Source organism: Ambystoma mexicanum, chromosome 2q (assembly GCF_040938575.1).
Source record: "Ambystoma mexicanum isolate Mex_15411 chromosome 2q, UKY_AmexF1_1, whole genome shotgun sequence".
Lineage (NCBI taxonomy): Eukaryota > Metazoa > Chordata > Amphibia > Caudata > Ambystomatidae > Ambystoma > Ambystoma mexicanum.
This window is the reverse complement of record NC_090924.1, coordinates 151,811,496-151,836,007: the sequence shown is the minus strand read 5'-3', so window position 1 is coordinate 151,836,007 and position 24,512 is coordinate 151,811,496. Positions and strand designations below refer to the sequence as shown.

The following is a 24,512-nucleotide window of genomic DNA, read 5'->3' as shown; positions in this document are numbered from 1 at the left end:
TAGAAAGTGCATAGAACAATTCATAAAGTGCAAGACAGCGTAGACGTTATAGACAAAATAGGTGAGAGCACAGAGACTGGAAAAACCTCACCTCATGGTACGGGAGCTACGTCAGGCATACACAAGTGAACGGGACAAAGTAGGTATGTGTGCACGGTGTAAGTTGCAAAAGCAGCGGAGGGCTGCCAGGTCAAGTAGGTACTTGCAGACATGATAGGTTACAATAGCAGCGCAGTGCTGCCAGGTCAAGCAGGTATTTGCAGACACGATAGGTTACAATAGCGGCGAAGGGCTGCCAGGTCAAGCAGGTATTTGCAGACACGATAGGTTACAATAGCAGCGCAGGGCTGCCAGGTCAAATAGGAATTTGCAGTCACGATAGGTTACAATAGCAGCGCAGGGCTGCCAGGTCAAATAGGAATTTGCATGCGCAATAGGTTACATGAACAGCGCAGAACTAATATATATGTGCAAACCAGCAAGAGGACAAAGTCATTAGGGATATGTAGATTGTAGATCCTCACCTCATGGTACAAGGACAGCATATGTGAGAAAACGATTTTGTGTATGAAGGTCGTGATAGAATCAATGGTGGGAGAACTCTCTAGTTTGATAAGAGTGCAGGCGGGATAGTTCAAGAGGAGGCATGAAGACAAGTTAGTAAGGAAACGCATGTGGGTACGTGGTGGATAGATGGGGAGATTGTATAACGGAAGCATGCTTGTTTCCACAGGGGCAAGCTGGTGGGGGTTAAGACATGGTCAGAGGAACAGAAATGGTCAGAGTGGGTGAACAGAGCACAAGTGCTTGCAGGTACGCTTACCTGTCTTGCATATTACTCATGGATGAGCAGACATACGGATGGGATCCGGTAGGTATGATAAGGAGGTGGCCAGCACAGCAGCTACTTCCAGACAGGCAAGATAGGATAAGGCCTTGGTGTAGGGCCTTAGTGGGGGCTGGCTTCTCCTTCCGGCTCCCGTAGGTCACAGAAAATGTAGTTTAGAGCATCCATACCTTGCCAGAAACCTGCTGATTTACAAACTGTACATGGGCAAACAGAATCCTGGCCCCTTCCCAATGATGTAGGCATGACCATGAAACTATTCCAATACAATAAGGATAAAATCACTCTGAATATTCAGCTAATGCCAGCAATATTCAGGTGCTGGCTAGGGCTAGTGGAGGACTCAAGAGAACCTGGGTAGAGCCGCACGCAGGAGCACTTTTTGAAGATTAGGGTTCCTGCCCCAGCTAGCCCAGGCCCACTTAAAGCCCTGGCATGGATACATCTAGCTTTTAAGAATCAAGCTAACCAAATAGTTTTTGATTGCTCATTTTGAAAAGGTAGGAATATGTGCTTACTCAGGAGCTGGCTGTAGAGTCTGTTTAATGAAGTCTTTAGCTGAGTCACTCAGTTGGACGAAATCAGGACTGTCCCAAGAAACCTTCCCATTCTGCACATTTCTTAGAGTTGCTCTGTCATTTTCTCCAGCAAACGGGGAGCTGCAAGTCATGCTACAATAATGATAGAACATGATGAGAAGAGCATACATACCAGCGCATATTTACAGAAGACAATCCTTTCTGAAATAGTTGCTTGCAATCTAGTTGAAGCCATGAAGGGAAGCATGCATCTAAATGCTTACTGAAATTATATGTGTCACAAAACAATCCTACATTTTGACTTAATACAAATGTTTGATTATGAGAGAAGAGGGGCTAGAAAACCGATGGGGTGTGCTTCAGGATTTTTTGCTTTGGAAAATATGAGTGTGAAACCTTAACTAGAAGGGATTCCCGGTACTCAAATTCTGCCTAAACAATCATACCGTGTTTTTGCTAGTAGCACTTAAGACCCAGATCCAGGTATCCTGTTGAAAGGAGCTACAGAACATGGTCAAACATGATGCAGATATATGAGGCTTGAACACCAAATGTTAATGAACAGTCACTGTTCAGTAAAAGTGTGGGGGTTCAGGACACAGGTCCCCTGCCACCGGTGTAGTACTTACACCTAGTGGAATAATACAGGAGGTAGATGTGAGTTCGTAGGCACTACTGTTAATCGTAAGCCTCCAAGCTAATAAGTGAATGCCTCAAGTTCGGTCCTAGAACTTTGGGTGGTGGGGAGGGTACATGGGTTTTAAAAATATGCACCAACAAAAGAAAGACTTGATTAGGATCAACTGCCTTCATTTGGATAAAAAGTTACATGGATTCAATGTTCTGTTATAATAGTAAGGCTGGATTGGACAAATTGACATCACCCGGCAGGCAATTGCTGAAGAAGGTATTCCCGGAGGTATGGCTGCAAAAGAAGGAAGATATATCATAGAGAACAGAGACCAAGAGAAGGAATGATTGACAGGCATATGGATCCTAAAACGTGGGTCTCACACAAAAAAAGCGAAGAGCAGATTAAGGATCATCATTGTGCACCATCAAAGAAAGGGAAGCCTAATTTTGTTTAAAACATTGAATAAAAACAACAAATGTCTTTTTGATGCATTTGAGAAAAACAAAGGATAATTGGAATGGTCCCGCCAATGACAGAATAATTCATATCAGCGGCACTGAATAGGCTGCTGGTCACGTGACCAGGCCCTACCACTCAGTTGCTCTGCCCACCTCCAGCTTTCACACCTTCCAAGACTCTATTTAAGGTCTGTAGGCCAGCTCTAGGCAGACAGCATTGAGTAGGCTGCTGGTCACGTGACCAGGCCCGGCAACACAGTTGCTCTGCCCACCTCCAGATTTCCACACCTTCCAAGCCTCTACTTAAGGACTGTAGGCCAGCTTCAGGCAGACCGCATTGAGTAGGCTGCTGGTCACGTGACCAGGCCCTGACACTCAGTTGCCCCTGCCCACCACCTATTTAATCAGTCCTCCTTAGGCGTCTTCATCGGCAGTGTCCTCAGCAAAGGACCTCCACTGTTTGTGCCTGTTCAGGCCTCACAGGGCCAAGGTCATAACCCGCTATCCTGCATTTCACCTACAAACTAATGGCTACTACTGCTACTCACCATGTGTATCTTCCCTCCACAGCCCATCCCCACTCTCACTAGGCTTCGAATGGCCATCTGCTGTGGGCAGCCCCGGCAAGCTACCCTAGCGAACCTCATCAATATTGCCCTTGCCCCCATCCAACACCTACACGTAGACAACCTTTCATGTTGATCGGTGCTCGTTCAGCAGTCACTCACACTGCAGAGATCGCTGACCTCATCTCGTACAACAACCTCGATGCATTGTTCATCACTGAAACATGGTTTACCCCATCCCTTGCACATGTTTTCAACACCCTCCTATCCAAAGGCTACTGCATCCAACATGCTGACGTGCCAGGAAGGGCAGAAGGCAAATTGGCAATCATCTACAGGAGCAATTGTCCATGCTCCATCATCCACTCTCTCAGAGCAAGCTCATTTGAATCACTCACCTGCGGCTCCTTCTTTCACACAAGGAAGCCATCACCTTCCACCTCATCTACAAACCACCTCACAGAAGTGACTCTTTCATTGCAGACATCTCCAATTACTCTTCTCAGCCAAATTAGCACATTCGAATAATGTCTTTCTCAGTGATTTTAACATCCCTGAGTAACAGGCTGACAACCACACTCAAAGCACGCATTTCACACTGATCGCTTCCATGGTCTTTAAGCAAATTTTGCTCTCCCCACGCATAACAAAGGCAACACCCTAGACTTAGTCTTCACATCACCCCCCTGCATCACCTCTGCAGACCCTATCCCACTTGACTGGTCTGACTACACTGCCATCCCATTATCAGTCACTCATTTGACTACGGCTCAAAAAGGTCAGGCTAAACGGCTCCTCACTCAACACCACTCATTTAAAACCTTCCCGGTCAATGAGCTAGAAGTAAATTTGCAGACTTCCACACCACAGGGAATGCCCCTGGCCTCCTGGAATTATACAGCAACTCTGCTATGAAACTGGTGTATACTCATTCCCCCCTAAAGTCCAGCCAGGCTAAGACCACACCTTCTGCCCCATGGTACAATCCCAAGCTAACCTCCAACAAACGCTCAATCAGAGCACCAACCTCAAATCTCTGCGTGCAAACTGTAGGTTTCTGATTACCGAGGCCAAAGCTGCTTACTACTACACCAACATTGTACCAAACTCTCACCCGACCCCAAGGTAACAGCAACACAGGGAAAATGCGACAGAATCAACACATTTTTTATTGAAAAAATAGACAAAATGTGAGAGACCATCGAATCAACCTCTCACAGCATTAGCATCCCCTGCACCCCGGCAAGCACGCTGCTCCTCTGGACCGAATTCTCTCCCCTCTTTCCCCCGGATCTCCTAGAAATGATTGCTTCCCTCAAATCTACTTCTTACTCTGACGATATAATTCTGGCCTCCATCATTAAACAAGTGACGGGCCCTGCGCTCAATGTGCTCCTCCGCATCATCAAGGCCTCCCTCGCAGAAGGATCATTCCCTGACACCCTCAAGACAGGTCTCATATGACCTCTTTTTAAAAAACAAACCCTAGATCCAGACGACCTGGCCAACTACAGGCCCATTACAAACCTCCCGTTCATTGGCAAAATCTTGGAAAAAGTAGTTGATAAACAACTACTCGCTAGAATTGAACAACTCTACCTCCTAAATGACTATCAGTCAGGGTTCTGCCCAAAATTAGCCTCGAGAGATTCTCCATCCAGGTGGTGGATGATGCGCGCCAATTCATGAATAGGGGCGAATAATGCTTCCTCATCCTACTTGACCTCTCTGCTGCATTCAACACTATTGACCACTGCATCCTTCTCTCCCTCCTTGCTTACAGGATGGGATTCTCTGGAACTATCCTGAATTGGTTTGCTTCCTACCTCTCAGGCAGACACCAGGCTGTCAAGATGAATTTGTTGCATTCTGACCAACTCCAGGTCTCCTGCTGAGTTCTCCAAGGCTCCATCCTCTCACCAATCCTTTTTAACATTTACATGGAGCCTCTCCTCAAAGATCCCAATATAGCCATCCACCAATATGCAGACTATACTCAGTTGTACATGAGAGTAAGTGGCGTGCAGGACATCATTTGTCTCCGCGATTACCTAGCCATCATCCAGTCCTGGATGTCGACTGCCTACCTCAAATTAAACCCATCCAAGACTGAATTCGTCCTCATCGGTCCGCCCACTAAAAAACAACTTGTCTGTCCAATAATGGCTCAATGATATGTGCCTAGAAGGATTTGATTCACAACTCTCAGACTCAGCAAAAAGCCTTAGGCTTCACCATTGACAGCAATCTGTCCTTCCAGAAACACATAGCCAAGAAGGCCCAAATAGCCTGGCTCAGAATCTCTACCCTTCGAAAATTCAAACCCTTCATCCTGTCACAGGACTTCCGGACCATAGTGCAGGCCCTTGTGGTCTCGCACATCGATGAGTGAAATGCTCTCCTGACAGGGCTCCCAGCTGCTCACTTGGCTCCCCTAAAAGCAGCATACCAAGCTACACCACGTCTTTTTCTTGAAGCACTGAAATTTGATTGAATTTTCCCCATCCTAAGCAACCTACATTGGCTTCCACTCCAGGACAGGATACTGTTCAAGACTGTATGTGTCATCTACAAAGCAGCAACGAGTGGCACACCAGCGTACCTGGTGGCAAGGCTCCACATAGCTGGTGGTACACGCTCCTAGCACAGTAAGTCAACCAAGCAGCTTGAATCGCAACTCGTCCGCAAAGAGAGGGCCCGCAAACAATCCTTCTCTTGTCATGCACCTGTCCTCTGGAACTCGATCGGGGTTTCAGCTCGGAATGTCCCCACAATTCTCCAATTTCAAAAATCTTTCAAAACATGGCTCTTTCAACAACGCGTGACCAATGACTAATTCAAATGGACACACATACCATACCGATGCACAAAACTCACAGTAACGCGCTAAGGTTAAAAGATGCCACCCCATTCCGGCTACCCACACTCTGTGCAGCGCTCTGCTGCTCTCGAGCTAGGTCTGCGCTTTAAACTATAAAATACTAATAAAATAGCAAGATTACAAAGAGAGCATGAGTTACCAGAGACCTTGTTTCCCTAGTTCAACAAAAGGACATTCTGGAATTAATAAGTGCAGATAGCCCCAAACAAGGAAAAATAAAGGTTGAAAAAAAGACAAAGGACATCTGATGGGCGTAGCTCTGCTATCATGGTAATATAGGCATTCTGTGGTGCAAGCAAACTGCGATTCAGAAGAAAATGTTGAAGGATTAAGAAGAGTAAACTAACTCAGACTATAAACAGCATAACAGGAAATACTGTATGCTTAGTGACCCACAAAACCACATAAACAGAAAGATACCAACGACTAAAAGAAAAGAAAGGAAGAGCTTACCAACAAGACTTATGGCTTGTTAATATGTAAAAGAAAGTGTCTACCTCTGCTGCTGCCTGTAACAGGCAGGCTAAGCCATACATTAGGCTCTGAAAATATCTGGAAGAACCTTACGTGGGGCTGTGGCTTTTGACAGCATTCAACACCAGACATGGCCACTCCACAATCATCCCATCCTTCCATGCGGGCCAGGAAAGTTTTATAATTGATTACATACTCGTCTCTCTGATATGTAGTATTGATTTAATGACTCTGAAAACAGCCACTGAGTCGACAGTGACCACAACCCACTTCGATCAACATTTTCTGTGGAGCAAGAATGCAGGGAAACAGAAGATGACTCCCATGAAGGAGAACTGAAAATCCTTGTTAGATGGAGCTCCAGATGGGAAACAGTGGAGAAAGAAGACCTATATGTTTGTAACATATAGACCACAAATCGGAGAAGAGTAGCTATTGTGGGATGAATACGTATGGCACTTCGCAGCTCTAGGGAAAGACTGTACAATACGGACCTCAAGACCCACAAAATAGTAAACAGCCGTAATGTAAGTGCTATGAAATCCCCTCAACAAATTGCATGCACATCTAAAACTGCCCGTTGCTACAGGAAGAAAAATGGTGGAGTACTGGGCCCGCAAATATGTGGAATTGCAAACAGCAGTAAAAGAATGATGTAAAGACCTTTTGAAAGATGGGGGTTATGAAACAAATCATAAAGAATCAAACTGGGAGCCAAAATGCCTAGCAAAATCTGGGAGTCTCATTAGTCGAACAAACCAAATGGCTTTACTTCGGTAATAGTCTTTCTGATGAACACAATGATCCCTCTGACAGATTCCTTATCTTATGAAATCCTCATCAGACGCAGTCTGCTCTGGAATGTTTTCTCGGGCACAAGGTGGCAATGTGCAAATCTGGGGTCACAGTCATCATGACTCCTAGGGCACTTTATAGTGCCAGAAGTGATGTCATCCATTCATATATGCAAAGCCACTGTCACAATTTCCTTCAGTCCTGCCTTCTGACCCCGTGCAGGAATGACTGAATTGTCACTCTTAAAAACTTGTTTTAAAGATCATTGCATAGTTCCAATTAGAGGACTGCACCTGCACGGTCAGTGCAAGTGCAATCAGGAATGTGTGGGATTAAACATTACATCCGGCAGAAAGTACATTAGCAGAGGTAAGTAATTTGTTCTTTTAGTGGATACTTTCCCTCAGCAGATTCCTCATCTTAAAAAAGACTCCCCAACCCAAGCCACAAACACAACAGAGGAGGTAGAAGTCTGTAATGAGTTGAACTCTGAGAATGAAATTATAAAAGGAACTTTTGTAGGATCAACCTGCTCACTCTTGCACTCTCACCTGCCAGGGAGTCCGAATGATAATGTTTGCTTAAGGTATGAAGCAACCCCTCCAGCGCAACTAGCTGCCTGTCAAATGTCCATAATGGCGAAACCACACTGCAATGCAGAAGTGACTGCCTGGCCCCTTTCCTTGTGAGCATTGCATACCTCTAGGAATTCCTTCTGTGCAAAATTGTAACTTGATTTCTTACAAAGAAAGATCTATCTGGAGATGGCTTGCTTGGTGACCACTCTGCCTTTCTTTGGTCCAGCAAAATTCAGAGTCGGCCGCCAAGACCATACTCATTGGATATGAAAAGGTAAAATGATTGAATCTCTCCTCCATCTTTGATGTGTGAGGAGGAAGAAAAAAGACTGGCAAAGTGAATCTTTTGCTACAGATGGAATTCTTAAACTACCCTTGTTATGGAAGAAGGTAGTATTCTCCTTGGAGCATTACAAAGCAGGTAAGGGTGTGCCTGCAGTTCTGAGATCCTTCTGAGTGAAGTGAGCAATACATGAAATGCAACTTCAAATGAAGGTAGGAGCAGTGGATGTGAATGCATAGACATGGAACTGAGCCACTATTAGAATCTCTCTTAGAATCTACTGGAATCAAGACAAGGTCCTGAGGAGGAACAACATATGATTTAGCAGGGTAATAATTGATGAGACCCTTGGCAATTGAAGGAACATGTGCGTGGCAAAATAAGACCCTTGTTCAGGTGCGCTTTTGAAAATGGACAGGGCTGCCAACTAACCCTTAATCATGCCGACATTCAAATCTGACTCCAGAATAGTACCGGTGCAGAACAACAATGGGTCGAGCTGCAACACCTTTCACATTTGAGCCAGCAATAAGTATAGATGATAAGTGCCTAGCAGAGAGCATCACACCAACAACCTCCTCTGAAAGAGATCTTCCTCCTTGCTCCTAAGCCTCTCAATGTCCAGGCATGTATGCTCAGCACCCCAGCGTTATGGTGAAGTACTTTGTCGCAAGCATTCTACAGACAATTCTCCCTCCCAGGCATCGCTCAAGGAGGGCACATCAGCATGTGTCAATTTAGAGTCCGGAATGATCAATATCATTGTTGGTCTGCTCTGCTTCAGCTTCCTCAGCACTCAAGGAGTCAGCATGAATAAAGGGAACATCTACAATAGGTTGAACTTCCAGGGAATCACCAGGGCATCAGGCTCCTCCCACTGCAAGCTCCTTTGGGAAGATGATCTTGCACTTCTTGTTCGAGCTGGTCACGATAAGCTTGATCTGGAAAAGTCCCAACAGAGAGACATTCTGCTCCACAGGCTTCCTGTGTAGCTCATACATAGAGATGACCAAATGAGCAGACTCATCATGCCAACCTTAGTGTTTAGACTGCCAGCAAATTCAGAATCTGCCACATTCCCCTTGTTATCAATCGTCCACAACCACAGAAGCATGGCCCCAGCACAGCTTTAGTGACCCTGCACCGCCTATCTTGTTGATGTAGTGCATAGCAATGGTGTTTCCCGTGAGAACCTGTACAGTCGATCTTCTGATTGATGGTAAGAAGGATGTCAATGCCAGACAAATTGCCTTGAATTCCTGCCCTTTCATTTGGAAGAGCTTATTCTAGTCTGCCCACAGACATTTCCACAAAAAAGGGCTTGATTCCATCACGGGCATATTTGTGACCAGGGTGGCCATCAGCCACATCTGCCAGAATTGGGCCCCCAAACGAGGTTGGTCATGCAGATCTTGTTGGGGGTAAGATACTGTCCTTATGTACCTGTTGAATGGGGAAAACTGATTTGTCAAACCACTGTAGCAACAACATATGCAGGCTTGCTTCCTACATTATGAAGATGCAGGAGACTATAAGCCTTAGCATCCTAAAAAAACAATCAAGCTGTGACTCTACTGTGCAGTTGGAAGAGGGTTACCATGGTGTGACTGCTTGTTGACACAATAAAATGCAGAGGTGTGTGGGTAGTAGAAAGGACTTCTTTAAGTTTATGGAGCAACTCATAGAGGAAGCTGCAATCTTCTAGTAATGACTCTTCTGACGTGACCCTCAGGAGCCAATAACTGAGATATGGAACAAAGTGCCCTCTATTCCTATGCAGATGGGCTGCCACGATTGCCATAGCCTTCATAAATACTGTCTGGGTCAAAACGAATCTGAATGGGAGCACTGCAAGCTCATAGTGAGTGCTTCTGACCACATAACAAAGCTACATATGATGTTTGTGGTGGATAGGTGTGTGATAATATGTGTTGTGCAAATCTAAAGACATGAACCAGTCATGCACCTGTAGTGCATGGTGGACCTGCACCAGGGTAATCATTTTGGACCACTACTTTTGGGGCTATTGTTAAGCAGTCTCAGATCTAAGATGGATCTGAGCCCTCCCTCCTTTTTGGGTAACAGGAGGTAATAGGAATACCAGCCTTTCCTGGCTGTCCTTGCTAGAACAAGCTCCACCCCTGCCTTCAGCAATAACAGAGTGATCTATTGAAGAAGGAGTGCTTACGGAGGAGGCGAAGGCAGAGAGTGGGGATTGTGAGTGGTAAGAAAGACAGGCAATACACTTTACTGATGATCTGTAGGATCCATTTTTCTGTAATAATATTCCACCATGTCCTTGCGAAGAAATGCAGCCAGCCTGCCTTTGATAAGTAACTCTTGCTGTGAAGTAAGAGGAGTACATTAAAAAGGTTTCGAAGATGAGGGAGTATTTGAAGGTATTTCATTTGAAGTCTTAGGTTTAGATGAGACTATCCTAGCAGAATGCACAGATCAGTTTGTCTGCTGGATTTGGTGCTGTTGTGTACCACCTCAGCCCTTATTATATACTATGGCTGATATCTTCTTCTTCCTGAGGAGTAGGAGAAAGTAGACGATGAGGAACCAAAACCCAAAGACTTTGCTATTTGTTAGATAGAATTTTGAAGTTTGTTTGCACACTGGCTGCAAAATTACCAGACTTCGCCTGTGAATGAAGTTTAGGAATGCCTCAGTTCCCATGGATTTTCCCAAAGAGACTGCAATGCCTCAACCGGTCTGAATGATATGTTTCACAGTTTCTATACTGTCAGTGACTAGCTACTTGAAGGCACCCTGCATCTCCAGATGTATTTGGCTAATTCAACCACATCCCACAAAGTGTGTGTGTGTCGTGAAAGCATAAATGACACTTTCCATGCAGGCAGTTCTAAGATACCAGATGCAAAAGATTGTAGACACCATGCACCAATTTTCTTCCATAACCTGTCATGGGATTGGAAGGATATTCAGCAGCCATGGAACCAAATGTAGTAGCTGGCATCATAAGGCTTTCTGGAATAGACCATGAGAAAAAGAAGGGTATGAATGACCCGCCCTTTGTTTTTGTGCTAGATCCTTATCAGTATTTGGAAAAGAGTCATGTATCTTCTAAACTCCATAAATGCTCTTTGAAAGAGCAACAAGGTGACCTAAGAGAGCCTTAAATCATTTTAGCTCAAGAGTATCTGCTATCGTATGAGTGTTCTCCTCAATGTGTTATACGCCCACTTTCCTGTAGCTCTGAATGAGACAAAATCTGGTGTGAGAGTTGGCTTTGGGCTCACATCAATGTCTGCATTTTTAACCTACTTGCTATTCAGGGATCACTCTCAATTTGTAGTAGGACAACTTCTGATTGATCATTCAAAAGCTGCTTGAGTGGATCAGGGTCTTTATGGGAGGAACCCATATGAAGGGTGAATTATAGGTATTAGAAATGCCCAAAGGTTCTGGAATTCAGCCGGCCTATCACGACTTATATATAGAGAGAGAATCTAGACAGATCCCCTCTGTGAATTTGTGTATCAGATCCCTTTGAAATGGAGTTACATACTCCAATGCAGAGGGTTCTATTTGAGATGGCACCGATGAATCCAACATTGATTACACAGGGAAATGCGGCTCTTTGAGTTCTGTCTTCTGCCACTGAATGGTGGCTAGATCTTCAATGTATTTACCTGTGGAGGACCGATTACCTGAGTGTGAGGACTCACTGTGTGGGTTTTGCTGTCATCTTTTAATTTCTTTATTTCTCCTCAAGGTGGGGTTGATGCTCTGACATCTGTGTTCAGGCCTGGCCTTATTATTTTTTGGGGAGTTTCTATAGAAGGTTTTTCAATTGTTGTTTTAGTAGATGCAAATTATAGTCTAGCCATTTATTCACACAACACCTTATGGTGCATCAAATTACAGGGTCTGCTTACCTCAATGTCATGGTCTGCCACGGGACGAAAAAGACAGGAGTAGTGTGGATCTGTCTCCGACATCGAACAGTGACAAGAAAAGCAGGCGATAAAAACAGATTTATGCCTTCTCTAATGGCAGAGAGAGGTAAACCTTGGATAATTGAAAATATATTCCTGTGTTCGGCCGTGGAAAAAAAGGCAACTTCAAGTAGAGTGCCCAGGGGTTGTGATGAATCCTGTCTCAGACCGACACATTGACAGCCAGCAAGCCACTGGGATAGGTATTCGGGTCAGACTGCATCTGAGACAAACTTCTTAGGATTCAGACTTGGAGAAACAGCATTATAGTGACTCTTTGCAAAAAGGGTGATCCAAACAACTCATGTTCAAGTAGGCCAATCGTCATCATACAGGCAGATGCAAGCATTTGTTAGGAGAAAGCAAAAGTACTGCTATTAGCATGATATGAATTTAAAGTGAGAATGTCCACATTAGAACACTTGTACATCTTGAACTATTTCAAAAGCAAATATGCAGAAAGGTATGCTGGATTCCTGTCAAGCATTTAATTCTCATTAAGATGCCCCCTAATTCAATAATATGCTAGATGTCCTACAGAATGCAACACCAGACGGTCCAAAATAAAATGGCAGAAGAATCTCAGACAGACGTTGCATGCATGTCAGCTTTCCCTACACACTATAGCAAGATTCTGCATTGAGCTGGGAAACAATATCAACATAGAAAAATATTAATAATGGAATGGAGCCCTGGAAACACTTCAGGTGAAGAAAAAGAGATTCCACATAGGAGGTCGTCCATTCCAAAATGTCAAACTATTTATTAGTCTACCTTGCATTACAGTTAAGTCTGTCAAGTATCTTCCTGAACTGCCTTACAGTACAGCCTCTGGATATGAGCAGGCTACCATTAGGGAATATAATACTTTAATGAGATATGCTCCAAAATAAAGCGCATCAACAAAAGATGAGCTGATGGACCAATGCTGGGAGGAAATGGTGGCAATAGAAGCCAACCATCCATGTGAGGCTTCTCTCCCATTTTTCTGTGTAACCCATTTATTTCCAATGAATCGCAGACATTGATGATACACATGATAGAGAAACCCAATGTTGTCTTTCAGGAGAAGAGAGTAAGAGTGAGAGCTGGAAAAACAGTACAATCAAGTATGTCCTTTGGAAAAACAACTTTGGCGGGCCAACTGAAATTAGATATCCTTAATCTGGAAATACTTTGGAAGTTTGCCAGAACAAGACCACTAAGGTATGTGTGATACATTGATAATATCTTCCATAATTGGAACGCTGGGGAACAGGACTGTGTAAGCTTCCATAGACGATTCAATGAATTCCAGGAAACCATCAACCTCAAACTCTCCTACTGTCCTGAAAAAGTAAATTTCCTTGACACCACCATACCAATATAAGATAACCTGCTGCAGACCAGAGTATATCACAAACCCACAGACTGCGCCAGCTATTTGACGAGTGACTGCTTCCACCCAGTGCACACAAAGCATAATACAATATTCAGCCAGGCATTAAGGTACAACAGAAAATGCTCAGACACAAGGGACCGGATGAAAACATACAAGGTGTGACATCTGACATCCTAACCCATCGATACAACTCCACAATTGTGGATAGGCATCTCTAGAGGGTAACAAGGATCCCATGCAGCATCCTCCTGCAATACAGGCGAAAAGGGGCACAAAATCGAGTGCCACTAGTTTTCACATACAATCCATAGTTGGAATCCTTCTGCAAGATTGCTCAAGAACTGCTATCCATTCTGGAAATAAAGACAACTGTGTGAGCTTTTCCCTGTAATGCCATTCCTTGCTTTCAGTCAGCCAGCCAATCTCAAAGAAAGGATGATAAGAAGCAAGTTACATCCACATCGCACACACAATGGAACAAAGCTATTCTGTAACAAAGGATGCCTAACAGCCTGAATTTGTTTCTAAATATAATTGTCCAACATGTGACTGGCTGTGTTTCCCATACCACGCCTAAAAGTACATGGGCATGCTCCTGTTATGCCCAGCTATGCTTGGTCTTCCTTTCCTATGTTCTGTGACTCTGAAGTTCAAGGGGCTATTCAGCGCCTTAAATCAGCCTCTCCAATTGATCCCATTCCACTCACTTTGCTTAAAGATATCTCAGGCGAAGTTATCCATTCCACTCCCTTTGCTTAAAGATATCTCAGGCAAAGTTATCTCTCACATTACTGCTGTAGTCAATGCCTCGTTTCTAGAGGGACTCATTCCTAGCCCACCGAAACATGCTCTGGTGTTGCCTTTGCTGAAAAAACCCACATTGGACCTTGGGTGCTTGAAAATGTTCACCCCATTTCCCTTCTCCCTGTTCTTATGAAGGTCATGGAGACTCTTGTCTCACCTCTGCTGTCCTCTTTTCTAGAAAACTCTGTGTGTGTTTTGACATCTTTCAATCTGGCTTACAGCCGAGCAGGGGTCGCAAGTCGGTCTTAAATTCTGTATTAGATGATCTTGCCCGCCTAGTTGACCAGGGCGGAGTGGGAGTGGTACTTCTGTTGGATTTATCTGAGGCATTCGACACAGTTGATCACACAATCTTGATCTCCCGCCTGTTGGATGCTGGGATATCCAGCCAAGTTGTCAGCTGGTTCTCATCTTTCTTGGCTGATCGCTCCCAACCGGTCTACCTTTCCCCTTTCTGCTCTGAACCGGTAAGACTTACCTGCAGAGTCCCTCAGGGATCTGTACTCTCGCCTATAGTCTTCAATCTATATTTTAGATGTCTTCTTCTCCTTATCCGTGCTCATGGGTTTAGATACTACTTTTACGTTGATGATACACAGTTGCTGGTTCATCTGGACCTTACCTGTGCGGAGACTGCTTCCCGGCAGAGATGTCTTGAGGATTTGGGAGCATGGATGGCGCTCAACTCGCTCAAACCTAACAGGAATAAGACAGAGGTCCTGGTAGTTGGCACCACCTGCCCCCTTTAATTCTGGACCCCTGACTTCTGGCCCACGTCTCTTGACCCGTTCCCTTCACCATCTACCACTGTGAAAAATCTGTGGGTCAAGCTATCTTACTCCCTTCTGATGGCAGAGCAAGTTGCGGCCGTCAGCAAACCCAGCCATTTTAAACTCTGTGTGTTAAGGAAGGTTCTCCCTTTTATTCCTACTCAATTTCATGTTCCAGAAGTCGCTGCACTGATTCTTAGTGCGGTAGACTACTGCAATACACTTTACCTTGGCCAACCTATCTACTTGATAAACAGACTCCAACTGCTTCAAAATGCCGCAGCTAGAGATATTCTTCGTCCCCCTTCACGGGCTCATATGACCCCTTTGCTCAGACAGTTGCATTGGCTTCCGGTGGAGAAGTGGATCTTGTTCAAGTCACTGTGCGTCGTCCACTGTGCTTTCTATAAGCAGGGAGTGGAATATCTCCAGGAAACCTTTTCTCAATACATTCCTTCTCGCTCACTCCAGTCTCAGACTGCTCTCCTGTTATTGGTCCCTCGGGTCAGACTATCTCAGACAGTGGGGCGTGCATTCTCTGTAGTGATGTCGAGGTCTTGGAACAAGCTACAGTTCACTTTACGAGCTACTGCTGACCATCTCTCTTTACGTCGCTCGCTGAAAACACTGCTCTTCTGGGCTCTCTTTTTTCGCTGCTTATCCTCTGCTGCCATCAGCGCCAAGATGCCCCTGGGCGATCGTGCGCTCTATAAATAAATTTAACATATCATAACTTAACATGGTGGGCAACAGGCTTAGTGGAGATGGACACACAATTGAGTATGTCTAAAAGATACCAGCCTTTAGTAGGTTTGCACATTCCATGACTGACAACACCACATCCCTTCATGCCTCCTTGCGAGCAGCCTAGCAGTGTTTCTCTCTCTTGCCTGCTTGCATGTTGTTTACAGTGCCCCATTTATCTTTTTGACTGGAATGAACGGGGGAACTTCTGAAGTGTAAAGTACTACATATCTGAAAAAAGGCACAAACAGATAAGACATTCCAGAGGTGAATCCTATTCTAAGCGCCCCATTCTTCCTATGCCCAATGAAGTAATCTGAAGACTATAGCTTACAAAGAAGTTACTTTGTTAGCCTAACAACAGTATCATCCTGTTGTCTTTTTTGGAGCAACACTATATACAAAGTGAGGGTGTAAAAGTCAACAAACCGGTGATGGACATCATGTCTTATCACCTCACAATAAAAGAACATATTACTATGATGGAGTCAGAGAAAGAGGGATATTGTAGCATACAAAGAAACAGACACAGGAATGTTGTTTTAGAAATTTAACTCAGAACTGATGGGACCTCATCTGGAATAATTTGACCCGTTCGTTAGAAAAGCTAAGGTAGGTAGGAGTCAATCCAGCGAGGGGCTACCAAAATGTGGACATGTTTAAAGCACGTCCAAGGTTCCAAAACTCAATATGATCACACTAGAGAATATGAGGGATATGCATATTTGATAAAGAGATATACATTTCAAAAGGGAAAAAGACAATTCTGTTCAATGCCAGACTAGACTTTGAAGTATATTCACAATATGAGAATGAACCTAAGAGAAGCACCAGTATAAACTATATTTAGGATAGTGAATCTATGGCACAGCATACTGCCAGAAGAAGTAGAGTCAAAACAGTAAATCATTAAAAAAAAAGTGAGTAGACCAAGTGGATCAACGCTACTGGGCAGGAAGGATAATGGTTAAGACTGTATGTCTGTGACTGCTTAGCAATCAAGGAATGCATTGACTTCTGTGTGAATCATTCTTCATTGATGGGAAGCAGTGTATTGTAAAAGTGTATGTTCCTCCAATGGGTTTTGAACCACACATGAAAAGTGACTAATCCGTAGATTGTAGTCACCTTCAAATCTCTGGGGCAAGCCACAGTACGGTAAGTGCTGAACCCCATGCACATCCTGACCCAGTAGGAGGGTGTGGGCAGGACAGCAGTCCATCACTGGCCCACCAGGCCTAGGGGTGTGTGCACTTCCCAGTAATCCCCACATGGCTCCACCTTCCATGTATGGCCACTGTTGCACCTTCCATTCGTTACAACATGGTTTGTATGGCACCATCCATCGAAAGGCAACAGCGTGGAGGATGGGAGTAAATCTCTGGAACTTGCTAGAGCCTGGTGTGTGCGTGTGTATGTGTGTGGTGCATGACCAGGAAAGATTGATACAATTGTGTACAGCAATGTGATTGTGTGTGGTCTATGTGTGCATGGGTGTAATTAACTGCGAGCATGTGCACCTCTATAGTATTTTGCTTACAAGTTTAGGTCCGTTAGTGTACCTTGGCAAAAGAGCATGCAAAGCTGTGAGGCTTCCATGAACGGCTGCCTATCTTTGATTGCCAGTATGTATGCTATGTGCATTTTTAAATTGGGAAATTCATGTGTTTTCGTGTACATGGGTGCATGCATTAATGCGTGTGTAGGAATGCAGATTTGTGGGAATGCCTTGCCCAATGTTGTGAACATCTTGCATATGGTGGCAATACTTGCCATATTATGGGAGCAGCAAGCTATGTTACAGCTACACCTGACCTATATTGGGAATCATTGGGCATGTATATTGGGCATTGGGTAGAAGCACTTGGTGCGTTATGAGCCTACGTGGGTGTTTGATGGAAGCATCAGGGCAATTGCTGTCAGCACATTTTCTATTACTGGAATACCTGGCCTAAAGTTGGGGTATGCCACCATATGACTCTTCTACCTCTTACATGGTGTATACATCTAAGCAGAGTTGGGTTTCAGGCCTAACCTACCTTAACATTGGTAGGACAGGGCCTTGTGCAGTTGCTATTGCCCCTTTGAGTGTGCATTCTCCCTGTACTCTTCACTAATGTGCCCTCCCATGCTCCTCCTTCCTTGACCCTGCTACTGCTACACCCATTCTGTATCCCACTCTCCACACTCCTACACCCATTCTTCTTCCCTTGTACCTGGACATATGATGGCATTACCAGGCCCACTAAGCAACTACATTTAATGGCAATACCTATTGTCTTGTGGGAGTACTTGGGCCTTTGATGTCATAACATTGCGAATAAGGAGAGCACATTCCCACAGCCCTATGATGTCTGTAAGTCAGCATCAAGCCTCATTTAAGCACAGGATCTCAGTTGATGGCATATGTGGACTCGTTACCCCCTTGGTTTATTCTGCCCTCTCTGTCGATGTAGCCCTCTTTCTCCTTTATGGCTGTCCCATGTGTCCACCATGTCCACCTGACTTCTATCCTATCTTCCTTCTGCTATCCTCCTTCCCCCATGTTTATGCCCTTTGTGTCTGTTGCACTTGAATCCCTAACACACAAACATCAAAACTATTGCCTTTTTTAACAGTTGTTTAAAAAGCATTAGAAAATAAGTTGGAGTCAAATGTTTTATCTGCTTGTTTTCAGAACATGAACTAACTCATATTTTCTTATTTTTTTCCCACCCAGTCCCAATGAAGATTATATCAAACAGCTTGTTTACTCACAACGTTTTTCTTGAACATTACTCTTGAACACACATACATTCACAAACTCCCTCAGTATGTTATTCGCTTGCTCACTCACCCATACTGACTCACACTCAATATACTCACTCACATGCTCACTCAAGTAATTGCTATTTGTACAACTCATTCACTCACTTGATTGCTCACACACTCGTCTATAGCTTTATTTTTTATACACATACTCAACGCAACCAGTCACTTTCTCATTCAGTCACTTAATCATGCATTCTCCCTCAACACCCATTATTAGTTGCTCCTACATGTACTAACTTCCTGCACATATAGAGAACACACTACAATCAAACCCACATTTAATCCATCATTTGCTCATTCATACCAACTTACATATTACAGAGGCAAGACTCATAGATTGTTACCTTAAGTAGCTGACGACGCCAATAGCCCTAGAAAAAAGAAATACAAAAAACTGCTAAGACCAATATGGTGTCATATTCAGCACAATGTCATGCAACAGCATTTCATTCCACAAAAGCATTCAGAAATGAGCTGAGCTAAAATGTGGTCTGGTGTGGAGTGGAAGAAATCACACACCAGGCCCATAGGAATATTGGCCATTTAATGGATGAGAAAATTGAATCTATCATGGCAGGAACCAGTGACCTCCTGGCTGCTGCAGTTATCTCAGTTATCTGTTTCAGATGCTCATCTCACTGAGATACCATTCCAACTTGTTGTGTAAAGGCAGTAGTCATCCCTAGCAGAGCCACACTATTCCACACCACAAACTCTAGGTCTAATACTACTGCAGTGGGGACTGTTCCAGGATCAAAACATTAAAATAACACAACATGATATATGATATCATTTTTATTATGCCCATGATTCTAGACAGGGTTTGGTCAAGATTTCAGAAGAAAAATTGAAAAACCGTAACAATCTCTGCCACCCTGCATCTCCATTTCCTTTCATGTTTAAGTGGTCAACCTTTTTCACTGATGTTATTTGGGTAGTGCACACCATTAGTTTTTAGTAACATTAAATGTCTTTTTCCAATCTTGTGTTCTCTCTTTCTATATTCTCTTTCTATATGCCACAAACCCTAACTCTTGCCAACATCAGTTAACCCTAAGTCTTCAACTGTTTCAGGACATGCAGATAACCAATTTCCGGAAAACATTGAAAAAGTAGTTATCAATGATTGCAAGTTCCATGCAATGGTTGATTTGAAAGTTTCTTGTTATTGATTCCAGATATTAATATTTGATGGATACTAGTCAAAGCATTGTTTCTAGGAATCTTGATTTCCCAGGCTCTCGTTGGAAAACTCATATTTCAACAACGTTACATGTCCGTGCTCTTTTGCGTGTTGCAAGAGAAGTTGCAGAAAACAGATTTCACCTGTGCTTAGCTTAAGATATTTGTGTACATAGAATGGGATTGCTGCATCACAACTGCTATAACTTGATGCTCTGATATAGAATATATAAACTGTTAAAGATGATTAGGTTTCATATTGCACTGATCAACAGATTAATAATAAAATCTTGCATTTCCTCGCAGAAAAAGCAAATCCTTAACTTTTTCATTGAACATTATTAATTATTGATAAATAACTTGTCAGTCTCCTCGACACATTTTAACACTTTGTTTTGCAGCTTCATCAGGAGATTGACAGCTGTTTGATATTCTATCTGTTCAGTTTTGTTAGACATGCGTCCACAGTTTTTTAGTGAGGGGTGTATAAAAACCTATATTTAGTGAAATAGCAGTGTCCAGCAAGTTATCCACTAACTCTCACAATTGGTTGTGCAGCTGAGTGGTCAGGTATTAATCTTATAAACATATAAAATCAGACTCAGCGCTGGATCTGACAAAGCCCCACCTCAACCCATAAAACAAGTTGCAATCAAGTGACTGCAAACTGTTACTTTAAATATAAATCACTGGTTCTACCGCATATTATGCTTTCTGTTCACAAAACTCATGGGCCTTAAACAGGCCAGAAAAAATATCTTAGTGCTGGTAAGTACCTATTAACAAGACTTTTCAGGGGTTCACACATTTTTGAAATGATTTAGCAATCGGGATCAAGTGAACAAACTCAATAGGCCTGAAATCGTTATGTGGAAAAGTTGGGTAACTGGCGCAGCAGGAGGAGCAACCAGACGACTGGGGAGTTCCTACCCAAGGTTTTATAACCAATAGGCCAGGAAGGGCTGGCCCCATGGGGAGCTCAAGGTACACACTTAGATCAATTCTACAAGGAGGGACTGCAAAGCCCAAATGCTCCTGTACCCAGGGGACCTCAGAGAACAGAACCAACTATGGAATCTCAGTCTAAGATGTGGGGAGAGGCACCGTGTTGCTGGCTCCTGCAAATTTTGCTCTGGGATGGTGGGTATACATGTGGTTATAGGGGTTGGATTTAGGTAACATAGTGGCAGTTGGGGGCTCTGGTAACTCAAAACTATGACACTGCAAGGATCCAGACGAGGTAAGTCCAATGAGAGAGATACCTGCAGAAATTATCCTCAAAGTGGTGACCACAGCAGCAGTGATGGCAGTGACAGGACCATTCTGCAGGACCCGATCAAGGTTCAGCCCAGGGGAGCAAGAGGGTATGCCCAGCCAGCAAGGAAATGTCAGACCAAGAACACAACAAAAGTAGGTGACCCAGGGAATCCCAATACAAAGATACGGTGAAGCAGCGAGCAGCCACTTGGATTCCAAGGCCAGGAAAACAAGGAGAGCCCCTTCAAAGATTAGGTAGTTCAGCCAAAAGAATGTTACCAAGGGCACACAACTGCAGGCAATGAACAGTCCTGCAAGGACAACCAGTCCAACCAGCAACGAAAACTGTAAGAAGAAAATGAAAAGCCCAAAAAGGGATATCACCAGCAGGATGACAAAGACAATGGATGCAAGGCCGAGGCAGAATGGCCACGCCAGCATCCTCAGCACCAATCATCTCAACAGCAGTTTTCAGGGAATTCAGGAACAGGAGTCTTACACAGATACATACATTTCCTGAAGGAATGGCTTAGGCCAGCCCGCCAATTGAGCCCCTAGCAGCCAACAAAGGCTTGGATGGGCCGCCAATAATGGCTGGCCAGAAAAACAGCCAAAAGAGACTTTAAACCAGTTTGTACTGGATTAACCCTAACTCATACTTGCATGTGATAGAATCACCTAGAAACAAAATGTAGTAATTGAAAAACACTCCTGCTTTGGTAGCCACATGGGCTCTAAAGGCAGCACATCAGAAAAGGGTTGCAGTAACGGGGGAATTTAGTAAATTTCACTCTATTCACAAAAAGAAAGTTGGGAAACCACGAAAGCTAGGCAAAAAGAACTGCAACAATGGAATTCTGTCCTAAGAAGTGTCATTATGAAAACAAAAGGACAAAGAAAAAGAGAGAAAGTTGAAAGGCAAGTGTTCCTCAAGACCTTCCTCTTTTCTTCTGCCTTTGCTCCCCCTCTCCCCTGCTGATCTGCCACCCTCTGTCTTCCGGGCCCAGTTACCTGCTCACCCCGCCACCCTCCTGCACTGTCTACGGGCCACCGCTAGCACTGGGGTCTGTATCTGTACCCATACAGCCCCCCCTTTTTCTTCCTGCACTTATCAGACCTACCCTGTCTGCTGCCTTAAACCTAGCACTTGCAAATTGCTGGCTGCACTGTTTGTTGCCTTTATTATTTATTTATTGTTATTTATCGGTTTCTCCTCTGCTTCGCACTTTCCACTTCTCCCCCTTCCCTTCACTTTTGTCCTCCCCCTCACCCATGCACTTGCGCGTTCTCAATGTCACAGGGCCTAGTAAGATCGCTGTTTTGTTATCCCCTGTTCCCCTCCCTTGCCTTGTCGCGCTCTGAAACACTTGTGAACAAGCGCGATAGAAATATAATAAAAATATCAATATCAATTCAATTCACATCAAACAGGGGTGTTTTATTAGAAATATTAGCAATGGATGTATTTGCAGGGAATGGTGTCGACGCGGTGCGTCTGGCCCAAAAGGTAGAGGTAGACCACATCCAAACTTGGTCTCCTCTTTAATCGAACCCGGGCCTTCATCAGGACAAAATATAGATAATATAGTGAGGAATAAAACCTCCAAAACCCAGTGGTGCTTCTTTTTCTTTAAGTGATGGTCAAGCAGGGACAGGCTAATTCACTTTTAATGTCAATCGCAGACTTTCATGAGCAGTGGCCCTTGTTTGTAGCTTGAGAGGGTGTTTCAAAAAACAGAAAACAGGGAGTCAGGGCTGAATCAAAACAGGTGTTTGTTCTTGTTCAGCCACGGCACATTCACAATTCAGTAAGCCCCGAACCTTTGTTCTCTTAACAGATGGAGCTGACACAGGTTGCCCAACGTATCTCGAGCTGATCGCTATAGTGTGTGGGATCGAGACCGCAATCGGCTCGAGATACGTTGGGCGACCTATGTCAGCTCCATAAATAATAAAGGTGGCGTCTTGGAAAGAATTAATTAATAGATGAGGTCAACTGTCTTGAAGGAGTGGCTGACTGTATGGTGGACAGCGTGCTGCCAGAGTGTTGGAGAAGTGCTATAATAATGCAGCAAGTTGGAGAGCTGTATCTCGCTAGGAGCAATGTCTCGTGTCTGCGGAGGTGCAGTACTAACAACAGTTGACCTAATCTATTAATTCTTTCCAAGACGGCACCTTAATTATTTAGGTGAACCAAGCCCTTTTCATCAGCTGTCCACCATACCTTTACCAGTGTCCTGATGACAGTTCAGCACCCTCAGACAATCTTTCTCCAGTTTGCAATATCTGTTGTGTTCAATGCCTATCTGAACTAGAAACACCTATTATACGTGTCGACAATGATTACGTACTGCTACTTACACAGCAGTACATGAAATTGTACCTTTTTGCTATTAATCCACCAATGCATTTCTTGGTTTCACGTGTATGTTAGACCATTCATGTGACATGATATGATAGGTTATTTATAATGCGCTTAATACCCAGAGGTTTCTAAGTGCAAACCCAGGGATCAAACCTGTGGTGCTCCGTGTCGTCTTGCTTCCACGGTGAGCACGTTGCGCTGAGCTATTCTCCCGAGACCATAGATTTCTGCCTATTTCTAAATGTCTTTTGAGTTAATAATTAAACTTTGTTTTATTATATTGCTATTTTCCTGTGATCACTGTGCTAGTATATGCTAACCTAGCCACACTGTAGTATAGGTGTACCTCCTGTGCGTCTATGGAAAAGGGGTAGCCGTTGACTCTACTTTCTGTTCTGATAGTCCTCTACCACCCTCCAGAGTCAGGCCTCCCGACACAAAAAAGAGGGTCCTTTGCCCTTTTATGTATTTCAACTGCTAGATAGGTGGGACATGTGTCCACCTGCACGCCAGAGTGTGCAAGGCGTGCCGAGAAAGAGAGCAAGTCATCCACTGTGCACCTAAGGGGAAGGGGGTCGATCGCCTTAGTGTCTGCCCAATGACAGAACCTAGTCATTTACTCTTGTATTGGCTCCAGGTAGCCTTGCTCCTGGCGCCCTGAATGATCTCCAGGTGAGCCTGTGATAGGCTCAGGTGCCTGGGGGAGACCTGCTCAGGAACCACGCTGCTTGGGCTAATTTCTGTGGGGCGGTGTGTATGACCCTGCCCCCCTGCTGGGACAGGAGATGGGCTGGACCCAGCGGAAGGTGAATAGGAGATCTGTCCGAGAGGCTGAGCAGTTCGGAGAACCACAGTCTCGCCGGCCACCAGGGAGCTATCAGGATGATACTGAGGTGACAAGCTTCCTTTATCTTGCGGATTACCCTGTGAACCAGGGGTGTGGGAGGAAAGGTGTAGGCCGTCATGCTGTCCCACTGTATCTGTAATGTGTCCCCCAGGGAGCTGGGGCCTTGCCCCTGCCAAGACGTGAATTGATGGCACTTCCTGTTCTTCCAGGACGCAAATAGATCCACCTGAGGGTGCCCCCATCCACTGAAGACCTCTATCAGCACCTGGTTGTTCACTTGCAATTTGTAAATGTCCGCTTCCAGTCCGCTGAGCCTGTCTGCTTCCAAGTT

The 24,512-nt window shown here is 44.3% G+C and overlaps 1 protein-coding gene across 11 annotated transcripts in view; it reads right to left on the bottom strand.

The window, feature by feature from the left end:
* The window catches only part of OBSCN (obscurin, cytoskeletal calmodulin and titin-interacting RhoGEF), a 3,169,051-nt gene that overhangs the window by 580,664 nt on the left and 2,563,875 nt on the right, over window positions 1-24,512 (bottom strand). For all 11 annotated transcript variants that reach the window (XM_069647058.1, XM_069647065.1, XM_069647061.1 and 8 more), the window contains 2 exons: window positions 18,875-18,901; window positions 1,366-1,518 (listed from right to left, as the gene is read on the bottom strand). In XM_069647058.1, coding sequence (XP_069503159.1) covers window positions 1,366-1,518; window positions 18,875-18,901 — 180 coding nt within the window. The remainder of the gene's footprint in view (window positions 1-1,365; window positions 1,519-18,874; window positions 18,902-24,512) is intronic.